The following is a 15,403-nucleotide window of genomic DNA, read 5'->3' as shown; positions in this document are numbered from 1 at the left end:
TTTCTGATACGGATGCAGACTGCTTGAGTGAAGATTACGGGCGCTGGGATTTCAACTGGAAACGTTCAGTTCATTTGATTCTTTCGTTTTCTAAGAGGAGAAAGTTTGTGAAAGATTTGATGCCAGTGCCTCTCAGATATTTAACAAGTGGTAGACACCACAGCGTACACTATTCAGTTATGGATGCACGCGGGAGGTTGCTAAGCACGAAAGAAGCGTAAGAGTAGCTCGAGGCGATAGCCGAGAGCGACTCTAGCTACTTGGGTGCTTAGCAAACCACTCAAGTGCATCCATAACTCAATAGTGTACGCTGTGGTGTTTACCATTTGTTTTATAACATAACATTAATACATTGTAGCTAAAGAGTTCCCTTTTATTTAACAAATCTTACGTGACCAGAAAAAACAAGCGGGCGCGGAAAAATAGTCTTTCCAATTGCTCACGTCAGCAGCGTACACCCATTGGCAAATGGGGGACGCTAAATTGACCAGTCAGAGCGCGCGCTTTACTTTGGTTATGTTATAATAAAAAATGATCTTGTCGCCATGTTGATGAAAGTGAATGGATAGAAAAGTAGCGACAGATTACTTGGTTCTAACTTAATGTTTGATGTTTTGCACCTGACCTTTCACAAATGTTGAATGCATTCCAGTAATTTTGAATCGGAGCACTTTCAGATAGAGTGTTGAGAAACCAAATCAAGGAATTTAAAACAGCAAATCAGAAGAAACGAAAGTTCCCAAGAGCCAATGAGAACTAAAAGTGAAATTACGACATTCGATTGAAATTGCTCTAAAGGACAAATACAATGATCTTATTCTTGATTTTTTCACCGTTATTGAGCTCCTGGACAAAACTACCCCGCTCTCATCTCTGTCTCAGTTGAAACTTCCATCACCTCGATAGCGCGAAACTAAAAGGTATCCAATGTATCTTTCACGTTGGTTCACCTCCTAAAAAGCAGCCCCCGCTTCTTTACATGGGACATTTCAGCCAACGGAATTCTCCATGAAACACACTAAAATGTGAGATACCCTATTCGTAAGGTTAACCCTTGAAGTATGCGATCATTTCCATGCTAAACATCTTAACACTAAGAAGGATCTAAACAGTCACTGAATCTTTTTAATTTTTTTTTTGTTTTAGCTTCAAGGCATTTACAAGCGAGTTGAAAGAAATTTTCTATGCTAATCATTATTTCAATATGTATCTTAGAGAAAGCCCGATTTTGATCCACTTTTTCCGTCACACAACGGTCCAAAATCAATGTTGCGTGACAGAGAAAAAGCGTGACAAGAGGAATACGATTGCGCTCCCTGCTGGCAAAGAAGCTGCTCAATACTGTTTTAAATATTGTATATACAATAAAGGATTAATCAAGTATAACAAATACGTTGATATCATGTTTCGAAATAAAGAATCAACACAACTGGAAAAAAATTGAGCCGGTTAATAAACCCTTCAACCTCAGTCACTAACATCTAATTTCCCCTTACAATATCACTTCTAAATCAAACGCTACGGTTATGAGTAAAAAGACAATGATCTCAACTGAATGAAGCTCTGGATTGTAAAGAAAAAAAATCTCTTCACGTCAGTACCATGACTAATGTAAAGCACACAGTATGGGGAACATGCCTACCGAGGCTCAGGGAGCGTAGAGGGCTAAAGGAAGTCTTCCTTGGGTCTCCCAAGATTTTCTACAATTTAAATTTGTGCATAAGTGGGATGATAGTGTTTTCCATTGTTGATATAAAACCTTGTTGACGCAGTTCTCAAAATTTGGCTGAATCGAAGATAGCTAAAACGAAGTTTAGGTAAAGAAGGGCAAACTGTTGGTTTCACAACCGGCCGACTGTTATTCAGTACAAGCTACCAAAAAAAATTATGAGTTTGGTTACGATATCTTTCTACTAGCAAACATGGCGATCAAACATGGCGGTAAACTCACGATGAAACATGGCGGTACACACGCACACACAGACACAGACACAGACACAGACACACGCACACACACACACACACAAACAAACAAACAAAAAAAACCATAATTGCATCGATCTTTCTAACACTAAATACCTCATTTTCGTTCACGACAAAAAAAATTAAACTTCAAAAGATCGTTTTTGATAAATCAAAGACAGTTTCTTTCACAATTTGTGGCAGGTTTAACTTGGAGGAGGAGAGGGAGGGGGAGAAACTGCCTGGAAGGGAGGTAGTCTGCTACTCTCTCCCTTTTTTTTCCCCTTCCTTTCCCATCTCCTATCATATCTACCTCACGGAGTAATCTGTAATCTTCGTGACTTTCGATGGTCTAGCATTTAAATACTCAGGCATTAAAGGGATACTCTACACCAAATTTTAACATTTAATTAAAATGTAGATCTTTTGCCAAAACAACTACTGGAAGAAGAAAAAGTTCCCTAAAACCTTTCATTCGATTGAAATCCTGGTGCAAAAGCGCGAAATTCACTCAATTCAAAGACCGGAAGTTGAAATGGCTCCTAGTTAAACATAGCCTGCGAACAGGCTCCCCGTTTAATCAGACGTGGGGACACAGAAACCTTCCCCTTCCTTCCCCTGCTTCGCGCCCTCCAAGCCGGGAGCCTGTTCGCAGGCTAAGTTAAACACGTAATCAATGACGTAATAGGAGAACTGAAAAACATACGAGCTATCGTAATGGAGTCCAACTCTAGAGATTCGAGTTTTCCTTTTCGGATTCATCGTCGGTGATCGAGAGTGCAGACACTCAAGGAACTGAACCATATATGTGTTTGAGCCTTAAGACAGTGAGGCTAGCTCTGACTCCTCGAAAGAACCAGATTAAGCCGATACATTCGAGCGATTACGAAACAGACTGGTAAGCGATTTCTCTGAGTTACAATTTTCGCTTTTCGGCGAAATCTCTTCGTTTGTCACTTCACAAAGTGAAGTGATCGTTAGATTTGAGAATTGCAGCAGTGTTTGGCCTTAAAAATGTAGGACCTCAACTTGATTAGACCGGCATTTGTTTTTAACACAATAAAGCTATTCTTTCACATTCGCTGCACGTGTTATGTAAATCTTAAACTTGCGTAATTCCTCATTCTTTTACTTCTTCTTCACCTTCTTCCTCTTGATCCGAATTTTCCTCCTCACTCTGAACCGGGGTCGACGTAATAAACTCCTTGAGCGAAGTGCGTTGTGTACTTTTACTCTTTACTGGAACGGACGTCTGACAACCTGTCAAGTTATCTTAGCGTGCGGTTTGGTTACTTTCTTCGGGACGGCCAAACTACTGTCACAACAGATTTGTATTTTTATGTATTTTCAAGTGACTAAAGTTGCCTCTAGCGGTACGACTGCTCCGAAATTGCACAAAGACATCTTTCCCTATTTTGGGAGTTTGGGTGCTGACATCTTGAGCTTGGGGTGAGAATGCTACCGATGCAACACCTAATTGTTCGGTACCTCTCTTTGCAAAGGGAGAGCTGTTCATTTTCTATATGTGTATCGAGGATCTGGAACACGCACCGGCTAAATGAGTTGGGTTATAAGTTTGAAAGAGCTTTTTGCTGCATTTTTCATTCAATGAATACAGCTTCATATTTGATATTATATATGCAAGGCTAAAAAGATTAAGAAAAGCTATTAAAATCCTAAAACCAAACGTCTTCGGCTGTGTGTCATCATCAGGGTTGAAAGAGTTGACCGTCTGTACATACATATATATCTTATGTGATTCCCGATGGGAAAACTTTGGAGACATAAGAAATGACTTGTTTGTTCAAACTGGGGTGGAATTGTTGGATCATTAGCCCCTCGACGATCCTACGCTTGTGGAATGTTTCTGCTGAGGGGAGAACACGCGAAGGGAAAGAATGTGATGGATTTTACCGCAAGTGTTTTGCAGGTTCAGAGGTGTGAGTAGGACAGGTCTATATTTCTTTTACAGGTAATACATACCCCTTTGCAGTTTTCCGTTTTCTATATGCTCCACGTAGTTGTTGTCGATTTTGTTTTGATAATCCCGCGCTAGTGTCACGACTTGTGAAGATGAGAGTTTTTATTTCGTCCTCGAGCCTTTGTTTCTTTTTCACAGGCGGATTAATATAAAAAATTAAGGGAACAGCATTGTATTTTAGAAAGGGCTTTCATCTTTAAACCCATAGATTTCGCCAGAACTCACTGTTCCTCAAAAGAATCTGCAGTGAAGTAGTGAACGCTGCACAGACGGCTACAGTTTGTTGGGTTCTCAAAATCGGATCGCGTGTTTTTCATGGCTCTCGTCCATAACCTAGCGAAATTAGGATCTTCGGGTCATTTATGAAGGCTTACTCCATCGCTACCCGTATTGGAACATCCACTGGCCACACATCGTTGCGGTATTATTGTATATTTGGGGTACGTTTTTTATTGAAGAAATCTCGGTGCTCTTGTGAAAGAAATCTCAACGGAAGTTAAATGAGTTCTCCCTTCTACGTCACTTCCTTTGGGGGGCAAAGCCCTACGCTCGAACCACGCGTTGAGAAAAGTTTCAGATTTAAACGAAAACAACAAAACATTTACCCTTTTTTTCAAAAGATTTGTTTTATTTAAGTTGTTATCCGTCTTTTCTCAAAAATTCATCACAGGCGAGAGAGTATCCCTATAAGCTTGAATTAACAAATGGTGAATGCCATAGCGTATACTATTGAGTTATGGATGCACGCGGGAGGTTGCTAAGCACGAAAGAAGCGTAAGAGTCGCGCGAGGCGATAGCCGAGTGCAACTCTAGCTTCTTGAATGCTTAGCAAACCTCCCAAGTGCATCCATAACTCAATAGTGCACGCTATGGCGTTCAGCATTTGTTTTATAACATAACATTGATACACTGGAGGAACAGAAGTCCTTTAATTGAGCTACATCGCAAAAAAATGTTTTGTGTAGTCTTACATGACAACAGAAAACAAGCGCGCGAAAATTCATTCATAACAAATAACTGCACACCAGCAACTCGATAAAGTTTAATCACGCCTCCTGAAATACCGACCAAAATACCCTTTAATTTATAAGCTCTGAATCCAGCAACTGGTGAAAGAGTTCAGCAGAAATATGAACAAACTGTGTTTGTTTCAATATGTCATTGCATATTGCAATTAGTCCATAATTGTTTAGATCGTTATTTCCAGTACGCAGCACTCTTTCATTCATATGTAATTAGCTATAGATTGGGCTAAAAATTATTATTCATAGCGAGTGTGAATGTTTTGTATTTAAAAAAAGCGGTTAGGACGCGAAATAAAATTTAATTCTCATCTCTAAGAAAGGTTGTCTTGTGAGGATATATTTCTTCATGCCGGAGACGGAAAGCACATGAGGAAACAGTGGTGTTTACCATTTGTTTTATTAACATAACATTGCAACATTGTAACAAGAGTTCCCTTTTATTTAACAAATCTTACGTGATCAGAAAAAAACAAACGCGCGCGCAAAAATAGTCCTAGCATTTGCTCACGTTAGCAGCATACACCCATAGGCAAATAGTAGATGATGAATTAACCAATCAGAGCGCGCGCTTTGCTTTAGCTATGTTATAAATGAAAATGGAAAAATCAATACACGAAACTTCTAAATATGTCTCTTACGACTTGTTCCGATACCAGTGATGAAAAAGAATAAACTTTCGACAGCACTAACATAACAGCTTTTACAAAAACAGTATTTTCAAATAAAATTGCAGTTTCTGTGCTATCTTTAAGCCCTATAACAAAAGCAACAAAAATGACGGGAATTTGCCACACACGTGCAGTACGAGTAACCATTCTAAGCAACAGGGGCTCTCCCACTTTACGCGAGCGCACTTGCCCTCTTGTGCCAATTCCGTAGTCTGTGGAACTATAACTAAAATCCATTCGACCGTCAATCCTAGGAAACACAAAACGTTTGTATGTAAGACTGAGAAATTAATACTTGTATCATCATAATGTACGATACACACAATGGGGTGAACAGCGGAAAAGGCAATAAATGCAATGATGTCATTTACTTAAATTTACAAGTCTTTTTCAAAACCATGGGCCATCTTATGTCAAAAGCCCTCTGTACATAAGTCTATCAAAACAATATGTAGCACAGAATTTAAGCTCTATGTAGCTTAATGTATTGAGATAATTTAACTATACATACAAAAATCATGGTAATTGTACTTTTCAGCTGTTTATACGCAGCATCAGTAAACAAATAGGAAAGAGGTGAAAAAAAATATATAAATTAGGGGTCTGCATACACTGATAGAGATGAGATCTACATACAACTTAATGGTACAACAGTCTCTCCTATGGGTACTGAGTAAACTTTATTTAAAATATAGAACTTATTTATAAAGAAGCTACATAGAGAGAGTTTATAGTACTGCATGTGGGTCATATGCCCACGAAAGATGTTTTTGATTTATGATTTTTCTTCAGCATTGTTGCCCATATTTAATATCAAATATACATTTCAAGATTTTAAAACCCACAATAGGTCTTTTATTTCATTTTGAACATCTAAAATTCAATTCTCCCCACTTACAATTGGTGTTTCATCAATTGATACCTACAGTGTACATGTACTAGTTGATATTTTACTTTCTTCTTTCACACGTAGTTTATCGCTTGCTCATGAACTGGTCAATTAGATTAAACAGAAACTAACTACGTTTTCTAATACAACTACATGACTTGTATATTCTGTATAAAAAATGGAAATGAAATGTGTAAAGAGGACCTGTTGAATCGTACACGTTCATTACTGTTTCAAACCTTTTTCTTTGTCTTTCTTTCTCTTTTCAGCAGTGAGGATGACTAAGAAAAGAACAAGGGCTTCAACAACAATACCAATAAAAGGCCACAGAGGGCCCAATGGATCTGTTAAAACAAAACAAAAAAGCAAACAATAAAACAACATGATAACATTGACAGGTCAAACCGTATGTTGAACAAAACCTACGAGAGGCTGAGTGATTCTTTAGGACTGATACTGTAGTATAACTTGCAATCACATATGTTGTGCTAAGAAATGCCATCATTCAATTATATTTTGAATCAAATGAAAGCAACTGGCATTTCAAGAATCATAATGCTGATAATAATCAAAATAACCAAAGTAGTATTAATATAGACACTGATAATTTTAGTGTTATGGATAATGCTCAAAATGATGACAATGATAATTATTATAATAATAAATAATGGTAACATGACCAAGTATATTCCAATTGGGTCAGACTAATCATACCGGTAATTAACGAAATCAGACAAACATGGAGAAGGAGTCTGATTTGTCAATCACAGCTGAAAAGTAAAGCTGTAAGTACAAGCATGGATGTTGCTAAGGTTATTGTGATAAATTCTGTGATTGGTAGATATATAAGCTGAGTGGACATAGAATGATTGGCTGCTTTAGTTGTCTGATTACAGCCAACTGTCTGATTTCACTGCAAAGGAATAATAAGTGAAAAATAAAGCAACAAATGCACTGATCCCATTTAAGGAAATTGCAATGACTATGATCACACTAATAATAATGATAATAATAACAACATTACCTGTGTGCTACTACATGTAAATGCAGCTGACAGTGATAATTCTGAAGAAAATTAAACATAAATGTACATGTAAACCATTTGCTACCTTTCTATAATATCAAGAAATGAATAGATATTCTAGTCTTCTCGGATAAGGACGAATAAACCGTAGGCCCTCTCTCCTGCAGAGTTAGGGGTAGGAGACGTTAATTTACCACGCACAAGATAACTGTGTGGTGGATGTTCTCCCCTGGGATGGGATGGGTGGCATGTATTTCTAGGGGGCGTAATTAGCCTCAACAACCCGAGTTGAAATAAAGTTACCTGTACCTACTACCATGGCATAATCCTTTCATCCCTAAAGGTGACTTTAGCATCTACATATAGAATGTAATTTCTCCAAGCTTACAAGACCACCTTGAATCAAACATCAAGGTGACGAGATATAAGAAAATGATCACCAACTAAAGAGTTTCTTGATTTTTCCACAAATTCTCCTCCTCAGTAAAAAAGGAAATATATACAGAAGAGAATGAAGATCTAGATGTTGTCGATGTTGGGGTACAAAGTGTTAAGCAAGTAAAATGATGAAAGTACACGTAGAGCCTCACCTCTGACACCAAGAATGAATTGCTGGCATTTGTCTTCTACATTTTGGGAGCAGTTTGAAGGAGGACAACAGTAATAAAATCCACGATCAGTATAATCCACTCCAGATAGAGTCAGAATTGATGTGCTAAATGCATCTTGATGAATCTTGTAGTGTCCACCTGATATATCTGAAAAGAAACACAGCCAAGTAAAGTGAGACAAATTCATTTCCTCAAGAACAAATCATTTATCTGTCTGTCTCTGCTTGATCACAAAAAAATAAATAAAGATAATGAATAACTTATGATGACTAATCCTCAAAGATTGTGCTGAACTGTTTTAATAGGGACCCTTGATGAGATGAGCATCTTTAAAACTTACTTATGCAAGCCTGAACACTGTCTTCACTCAGCTTCTTCACCTTCCATTCTACCTCCAAAGGAAATCTTTTCGCAGCACACTCAAACGACACATTGCTTCCTTTAGAAGCCATCTCCTTAATGTCTTCCTTCGGCTTGGGAAGCCAACGTACAACTGGAATAAACCAATGACCAGCTATTACACTCGAATTGTCCAAGTAATTAATGGCAAGACATACATGTACATTTAATAATAACAATAATAATAATAATAATAATAATAATAATTTAATATTTATATTGCGCAAATTAACATGTCGATATGATCAAATGCGCATCATAACACTTTCCGGGTGACTTTGGCCTGACTGCATCAGCAGTTTACAAACAACCAAAGGAAATTTATTTGAAGATGCCCTCTCCCCCCCCACCAATCCCCAGTAAAAAGGCCAGATCACATCACAGTAATCTCCTGAGTGCTTTCTTTAACGCCCCTGCTTAACCAAATTAACTAATTAATAGATGCAGGAGACGGGACCTACGGTTTATTCGTCCTTATCCGAGAAGACTAGAATGTCTATCCATTTCTTGATATTATAGAAAGGTAGCACATTCTCCTCAGTTTTTTTTAAGACCTTGAGTGTTGGTCCGGCCGGGGCTCGAACCATCGACCTTGACCTCCCGCACAACAGTCCAGCGCTCTAACCAATTGAGCTTACCGGCAGGCGGTTAGGCATTTACCCTGGTTCACAAGGAAAAAATGGTAAATAGAGATCGACATGCCGTCTATGTACAGTACATGTAATGTAAAAATTGGGCCATTGAAATTTCACCAGGACACTTTGCTGGGTAGCCTTAAAATTTTGTGATCTCTAAGGCTGAATGAACCTTCCCAGGTATGCTGTACCAAGGAAAATGTCCCACTCGACCAAATGCTTTCCCTTCAATCCCAGAAATGACTGCAATGTAACCTCTCCATACAAATTTAAAACTCAGTCTATTCAGCCAACAACTGAAGCAAGATGTTTTTTCCTTCTTGTGACAAGAATTAAACAACAAATATTCTGGGATCACTAGTTTCATACAAAGCAATTTATCAGTTTAAAGGTGTTAGTTATGATGCAATTATAATAAATTTTCTAAACTAGCTATGATGAGAGATTTACATTTCTAATCAGATAATCAGATGCTGATACAGGTATTTCTAGAAATAAATTATAAAACTGTGTTTTCATCATGGGTACTTTACTTTCTATTTAATAATGGTATGGCTGTTGGCAGTCAGGGCACTTTAATTTTTGTTTAATAATGGTATGGCTTTTAACAAGCAGGGTATTACAGAATTGATTGAATGCTTATTAGCCCAAGCAGATTCTTAGTGGCCATACAAAATGTACAATGCAGCTCTTTTACCCCTTTAAACTCCCGTGAGTGATTAAGACAGAACTTTCTCTTCACAGTATCAAATGAATACAAAATCACACTGACAAGTCATGAGAAGAAAGAAAAATATCAATAAGGGGATTATTAGTCGATCCAATACTAAATTCACCGAAGTAACAGCTAGCAGAAGAATTGAATGGCAGACAGTAACAAGAATTACTTATGAGGTCTTGCAATGGTTAATTGTACTTACCCTTAATAACTGTGTAATCTGTAACGTTGTACTCCTTAATATGTCTCAGCTTTACTTCCAAAAGGCAGGTGTACTTTTCCCCTGGTTGTCCCCCCTTTGTAAGCATTAGTGGGGCTAAAAAGTCCTGTTTCACATCTGGATCTGGATTCCGCACACTCACCAACAACTTCCCATCTTTAAACCAGGAAATCCTCTTCAGTGGGGTGCTGAATTCATTTCCTCTTCTAGTTAGGTTGCAGAAGATTATAATGCCGTCATCTGGATTAAGAACACTGGAAACTGAGACTTTCACTGTTGGAATTTCATTTCCTGAAATGCAAGAATGTGTAAACCATTACATGAAGATTGTAGTGGCCGACACAAGCGAAGCAAAATTTCGACAACTATGAGTTTCGCAAATGAAGACACACTATGAAGCGAGGATATATTTTACGGACAAGCCTTGAATCGTTTTATTTAACGTAGTCGTGGTATCCAAGTACTTATCATAAACTGAAATATGAATTTATAAGGAAGAAGCTCAGCTAAATGCGAATAGACAAACCAACATTCCAAAGATTCCAATATAAAGACAAGATGCAAAGCTAGCTAAAACCTCAAACAAACTCACAAACGAACTATATATAAGCTCAAGGAAAGGCACATTAGCACTTACATAACAGTCCCGCTTGTAAGAATTGAACCAAAACAAACTTCAATATAAGGTAGGTATTCGGAAGCGAAATGGGAAATCCAAACAGACACTTTTACTCTAACACAGAAAACTGTAGTCTTACGGTAAATATGACAACAACCATTAAACAAACTGCCAAACGATAAACTAAAAACTTCAACTACTCTCCTCTAAAAATCACGCACGTCAATGTTAAAAATGGATCCGTGGGATTTGCTTACAATATTACTTCGTAATCTCAAAGCACGCACACACGAGTCGCGCGTGCACAAGTTTGTTAACGTCTTCTTAACAGTAGGCAAAAGGCGTGGCAGCCATTACAAAGATGAAGATTATTGGCCAAAATTTCAAGCATCAGGTGGATAGATTTTTCTGTTAACAAATACAATTTGTTTCCTAGTTGGAATGGAGATGGTTTATAGAAATATTTTGCTGCAAAAGGATTTTTATAAAAAGGTACTTTACCATTTAAGATGAGGGCACAACTTTTTGATGATCACTCACCCAATATGTAAATTGCACATTCAAAGTGAAAAATAACAGGAACTTTGACTCTGAACAATGGCAAGTAACCACACTACAACTTAACAGCTCATCCTATTCTCAGTGGTTTAAAGGAGATAGCAGTAGTGTTTTTCCCCTCAATAAGATGCCAGTCTTCAGAAAAGTTACCCCCATCCCTTGGCATTTCCTCCTGTTTTCTGACAGTTTATTTTTACTCAATTCTATACTATGTGGATAGACACGACATACATAATAGACTTATTTATGATGTGAGAGTACAAAGTAGTAAAATTTCATCTGAAATGCATAGACTTACTTGTAATAACGCTAACACTAAAGCCATGCTTCTTTGGTACGCTTACATTTTTCGCAAAAGCATGGCATTCATAGCTTCCAAGATCACCGTACTGACTGTCATCCTGAATTGTTACATTCTTCAAAGTAATGGTAGTGTACAATTTAATGTTTCCTCCTACAACGAAAGCAATTAACTTGTTTGCAGGAGAAGAATATGGCTTTGTACTGTACAGATTATAGAGGGGGAGGGGAGGGAGAGGGGGAGGGGAAAGGGAGGGGAGAGGGAGGGGAGAGGGAGGGGAGGGAATGGGAAGGGTAGGGGAGGGGGAGGGGGAGGGGAGGGGGGTCCTGATCCCATTCCAGGCACAAATTGATAAAAAATTATCATGGCATCAAGTATCCAAAAAAGGAAAAGTTCAAATCTCTCTTGTTATACGTGCGAGGTTTCAGGGAAATCTTGATGTTCTGAAAAACGTAAGGAAATAAAATTCATGGGTCACATATAATTCAGGAGGGAAATCATGACTCAGTCTCGTTCACACTATTTATGACGATTTTAAGAATCCTGCTTTGGGAGTAAAGTTTGAGGTCCAGAAGTTGTTTTGTTTTTATTTTTTTCTGGAGCCAAATACATTATCTGTAATACAAAGATATACTCACTTATATTCTCTGTTCTTTGATTAAACACAAATCTATCCCCCCCTAACTTTCTGTATCGGTTAAGGTCATCTCTCCTATAAAACTCTATTCTATCTGGTTGAAGTTTACCAGATGCATCAAATGTAATGCAAGTAACGTTTGCTGAAGTGTACTCTAGAGGGTAGATGTTCTCTGGGAAAGGTTGTATGACTCCAAATGGTGGTTCCCCTGAAAAAAAAAAAGAGAAGAAAAAAAAATTGTACACGTCCATTTATTAAACTGCAGGAACTGCACATAAATGTACAGTATATTGTTTCTAATATCCTAAGCACCTCCTACAGAAAATGCCATACACTGCAGGAAAATTAGGGAGATCCAAACTTGGATTACTCAAACGGCTGCAAGGCAGGGGAAAAAAGGCTAGAAATGAGAAACCGGTGTGCTTTTCTGCATGGTAGGGACAGATTAATTTAAAGCTGTAATGGATTTTTGCCCATACTGTACCTTACCACTACGAAGCTGTTATATAGGTACATTGTAACTATACCTAAAATTCGCAATCTCAGAATTGCAGCTCGATCAGCAAAAACATATGATTTTCAAATTAGTACATTTTAAAAGCCTATGTGATGCGGTAAAAAAAATTTAGTGCATGAAAACACTGTCTAATTTCACGAATTCGACTTCAAATATCATTTCCAAATTCATGTATACAATTCTAAATGGCCAATGAGCTAAATTTTGTAGAACAAACCACACAATTTTCATAATTATTCAATAGAGTGTTAATCTGTTGAGGAACTATAGGCTGATAGTTGCCCTGCGGAAATTTGATGTTCTCAAAACAAATATTTTCCCGAGAAGTGAAGCTTTCATAGCAAATATGCTAGTTTTAAGAACATCAAACTTCCATGGGGCTACTATCAGACCAATAGTTCTGAGACATTAACACTCTATTGTCTTTATTGTGCACCACTAAATTTTCTTCTGCGTGCCAGTTGAAAAACAGTCAAAACCCACTAAATGCAGGGCAATCAAATATCTATTTAGGCATACAGCCCGTCACAAATGTCAATAATTCGCAACTGTACATTGGAATACATTATACCTGTCAGAATTGAAACTTGCTGTTTATCCGATCTGCCTAACTTCGCGGTCGACAAACCATTCAAAATTTTTCACGGATGAGTACTATCCATCCAAGTATTTTCCACGGATGGGCATTATCCATCCAGGTATTTTCTGCGGATGAGCACTATGGGCTGACAGTGTCTCTCCACAGATGAACACTATCGCATCAGGTGATCAATTTAAACCAATAAGAATTGGAGAAAATTTAGTGGTGAACTATAAGGGCTGATAGTGTCTCTCTACGGATGAACACTATCGCATCAGGTGATCAATTTAAACCAATAAGAATCGGAGAAAATTTAGTGGTGAACTATAAGTGGTGTTAGCACTCAGTCACACTTAAAGATTTTTCAATCAGTTCATTATAAATTTGAGATGATTCCAGAATTATTGACATTAGTTCTGATTGCAAACTTCAAAGAAAACATCGAAGATTCAAGACAATACCTTTCATTTGTAACCACAAAAATAACCCCGTGAGTATGAGGTTTTCGTTAGAGAAAGCACAGGTAACCCGGGCTCACTGTTTGTATCACGTACACATGGTTAACTAGAGAGAACATACGGGGCGAAGTTTAGGTCTAGAAAACAAATCGCCATATGGTAAGTTTCATTGATTTTTATTTCCATTTTCAAGCCAATTTTCAGACCTAAACTTCGCCCCATAATTGTTCTCTCTATTTAACCATGTGTACGTGACACAAACAGTGAGCATGGGTTACCTGTGGAGAAAGCTCGTAATTTGCATCGGGAGATCGAAATGTATTCGTTCATTCCGACAGATAATTGTACGCTCACAAAGCTTCAAGGAAAGTTAAAAAACAATGCTTAATATGAGATCGCAAATCATCTATTTGAAAGCTTCGGTTCCCTTCAAAGGTTTCAGCCGACGGTTTGGGGAATGCGGGTGATCCTCGGTGCAAAAACCTGACGAGGTTTTCTTTGTTTCATGAGGTATTGTTTTGCTGCACGCTATTATTTTATAATGTTTTGTTCTCTTTGTTTTACGCCACTCGTGAGCTTTACAGGTTTTTACATAGAGGATGAGCCCCGTATGCACTAATTTAACTTCACCAACACATTTTCAGTAAACCAGCATGTTTACGTCGATTTCCGTTCAAGTTTCATTGGAAGAATGAGATTTGTTTCGGAAGCCCTCGCATGGCAAGTGAAGTTCCTTCGGAGCTACCACTATATCATCATTATAGGGTTCTTAATACAAATTCACCCTTACCTTGAGCCTTCACTGTTGCAAAAATGATGAGAATCAGACGAATAATTTTTTCTAGTACGGCCATGGTGTTTGCCAAACCTAAATTTATCGATAGCGCAGAAATCCGCGGAAATCGAATCACAGTCATCCCAAGGCCACGCCTCGAGGAAAAGCGAAGGATTATTTAAGAAAGCGTCATGCGTTGTGTGATGCGGTGTGACGTTTGATATTAAACAGGAAAAACAGTGATGGCAAAGCAAGCCCAAAACGACGGAAATCTCCGAAAAAAAAACAACATCCGCACAAGGAATGGGTAATTTTTATAGTTCTATTAATCTAGCGTGTAAAATTTTCATGTTTCGGAAGATTTAGTGTATTAAATGGACCATATTTTGTTCCCCATACTATTCCTTATGACGCATTTAAATTATCAACGGTTACTCACATAACTTAACACCGCTTCACATAACGCGTGACGCTTTCATGAAATAATCCATCGCTTTTCTCGAGACGTGAGCTTGGGATTCCTGAGCGGAATACGTGTTTTAAGGCACGATCGGCGTCATGATCGGCACGATACGGTATTTTACTGGTCAGCGGATAGCTTAACGTGACCTTAAAAGCTGATAACTTTTACAATTATAATGTTTATGCCGTGAGTCTGGTCGACAACGTAAAAAGGTAAAGCTTAGAGAGAATACCGCAAACTTAGCTTTGAAATTCTGCAAATCTTTGGGAGGAGCAACTACAGAATACAGGGCCATTGATGTCCACCTTGTCGGCATTCTTTGAAGAACGAGGCAGAAAACAAAAGGATGCCTTGTGATTCAAT

General features: G+C 38.0%; 1 protein-coding gene and 1 long non-coding RNA gene across 2 annotated transcripts in view; both read right to left on the bottom strand.

The window, feature by feature from the left end:
* Window positions 1–15,403, bottom strand: part of LOC148731612 (uncharacterized) — a 197,078-nt gene that overhangs the window by 92,267 nt on the left and 89,408 nt on the right. The window lies entirely within an intron of this gene.
* Window positions 5,347–15,365, bottom strand: LOC111346132 (uncharacterized). Its single transcript, XM_088759353.1, has 9 exons — window positions 14,593–15,365; window positions 12,249–12,455; window positions 11,608–11,763; window positions 10,115–10,423; window positions 8,501–8,653; window positions 8,140–8,307; window positions 7,550–7,590; window positions 6,765–6,869; window positions 5,347–5,886 (listed from the first exon to the last, which is right to left on the bottom strand). Exons 1-8 carry the CDS (start codon window positions 14,717–14,719, stop codon window positions 6,807–6,809), a joined length of 1,224 nt encoding a protein of 407 aa, XP_088615479.1. The 5' UTR covers window positions 14,720–15,365; the 3' UTR covers window positions 5,347–5,886; window positions 6,765–6,806.

This window comes from Stylophora pistillata, chromosome 5, assembly GCF_964205215.1.
Source record: "Stylophora pistillata chromosome 5, jaStyPist1.2, whole genome shotgun sequence".
Taxonomy (NCBI): Eukaryota; Metazoa; Cnidaria; class Anthozoa; order Scleractinia; family Pocilloporidae; genus Stylophora; species Stylophora pistillata.
This window is presented reverse-complemented; position numbering and strand designations above follow the sequence as displayed.

What these genes read in the sequence shown, in the direction of transcription:
- LOC111346132 (XM_088759353.1), bottom strand. Translation starts at nt 14,719, where the DNA reads ATGACTGTGATTCGATTTCCGCGGATTTCTGCGCTATCGATAAATTTA. An exon ending in AGATTACACAGTTATTAAGG is followed by an intron (nt 8,654 to 10,114) that starts GTAAGTACAATT and finishes GGTTTATTCCAG; the next exon opens with TTGTACGTTGGCTTCCCAAG. An exon ending in CAGTGTTCAGGCTTGCATAA is followed by an intron (nt 8,308 to 8,500) that starts GTAAGTTTTAAA and finishes GTTTCTTTTCAG; the next exon opens with ATATATCAGGTGGACACTAC.